The sequence below is a fragment of the Apis dorsata genome, unplaced genomic scaffold, assembly GCF_000469605.1.
Source record: "Apis dorsata unplaced genomic scaffold, Apis dorsata 1.3 scaffold_98, whole genome shotgun sequence".
NCBI lineage: Eukaryota > Metazoa > Arthropoda > Insecta > Hymenoptera > Apidae > Apis > Apis dorsata.
The window spans coordinates 114,902-116,316 of NW_006263396.1; the positions used below are offsets into that span (position 1 = coordinate 114,902).

A 1,415-nucleotide genomic window follows, 5' to 3' on the forward strand; every position below is an offset into this window, starting at 1 on the left:
GAGTTGCCATTATTTTTCAGTTGGAAATATTTTTGTAACACATATATTTTTATTATATACTCAATTAGACGTCTATTAAAAGAAATTCTAAATTGCTTGCCTGTGGTTATGGAATTTAAATATTTAGCAGCCTAATTCGCTCGTTGCATGAATGGGTTCATCTACTTTTATGATGCATGAATCTTGTTAATGTTCCTAAATTTTATATGTACGAAATTTTAAATAATAAATCGATAAAATTATTTTAATTTATTATATATTAAGTATATTTTAGTAGAATTTTAAGAAAGTATTTCTTTAAAATATTTTGATAATCTTTTTTATTTATTTATAACAATAAATGTTAATCATATATTAATTTTAATAAAATTGAAGCATGAGCTATATAATAACATCATTTCTAATTTCAGTTAATTTACATTAAGTTGATATGAGAAAGTAATCGTAGTTTATATTTGCTTTGCAAAAAACTTTTATTTTTATGGAATTAATGTTATATTTAAAATGTAGTCATAGAACTAACTAAAAATAAATCTATATCAATAAAAAATATATCTATAAATATAAATTGGAAAATGCAGACAAGTGCACCTGGTAAGACATCGACTACACCAGCAACTCCTGCAAAGGAGCCACCACCACGTGATGAACCACCCGTGGAACCGGTGAATGGTGTAGTCCAACCACCTGTTGTGCCTCCACCTAATCGTCCAGGGCGTGTAACCAATCAATTACAATTTCTTCAAAAAGGTGTACTCAAACCAGTATGGAAGCATCAATTTGCGTGGCCTTTTCAACAACCTGTAGATGCCAAAAAACTCAATTTGCCAGTATGTAGATATTATTTAATATATCTTTTTTATTATATAAATAAAAAATGTAAAATCATAAAAATATTCTAAAAATTATTTTTATATTTATAAATTCAATAGGATTATCACAAAATTATAAAACAACCAATGGATTTGGGTACAATCAAAAAACGGTTAGAAAATACATATTATTGGAGTGGAAAAGAATGTATTCAAGACTTCAATACCATGTTTACCAATTGTTATGTTTACAACAAACCTGGAGAAGATGTTGTGGTTATGGCACAAGCTCTCGAAAAATTGTTTCTTACCAAGGTAATTATTTTTTCAAAATATTTTGATATTGATTGATAATATTTAAAAAATATGTAATTATATATATATATGTTATATATATAATATTATAAATATTAAATATTAATATTATAAATAAAATCAGGTTGCACAAATGCCAAAAGAAGAAGTGGAGCTCGAACCTCCTGTTCCAAAGGGACCCAAAGGTAAAAAGGCTGGTAAAGTTGGAGCACCAGTAGGCGGCGTAGCAGGAGCTGCGGGAGGTACAGGTCGAGGTCGACCTTCTTCTGGTGCAGCTGCAGTTACTTC

At 28.4% G+C, this 1,415-nt stretch overlaps 1 protein-coding gene across 4 annotated transcripts in view; it reads left to right on the forward strand.

The window, feature by feature from the left end:
* Positions 1-1,415, forward strand: part of LOC102678620 (bromodomain-containing protein 2-like) — a 21,286-nt gene that overhangs the window by 4,466 nt on the left and 15,405 nt on the right. For 3 of the 4 annotated variants that reach the window (XM_006612027.1, XM_006612028.1, XM_031508708.1), the window contains exons 1-2: positions 933-1,127; positions 1,252-1,415. Coding sequence is in view for 1 of the 4 variants with exons in the window: in XM_031508709.1 (XP_031364569.1) it covers positions 582-830; positions 933-1,127; positions 1,252-1,415 (608 nt within the window). In the remaining 3 variants the exon portion in view is untranslated. Of the gene's footprint in view, positions 1-581; positions 831-932; positions 1,128-1,251 lie in introns of those variants that run through there. The other variant, XM_031508709.1, reaches the window with a different exon arrangement.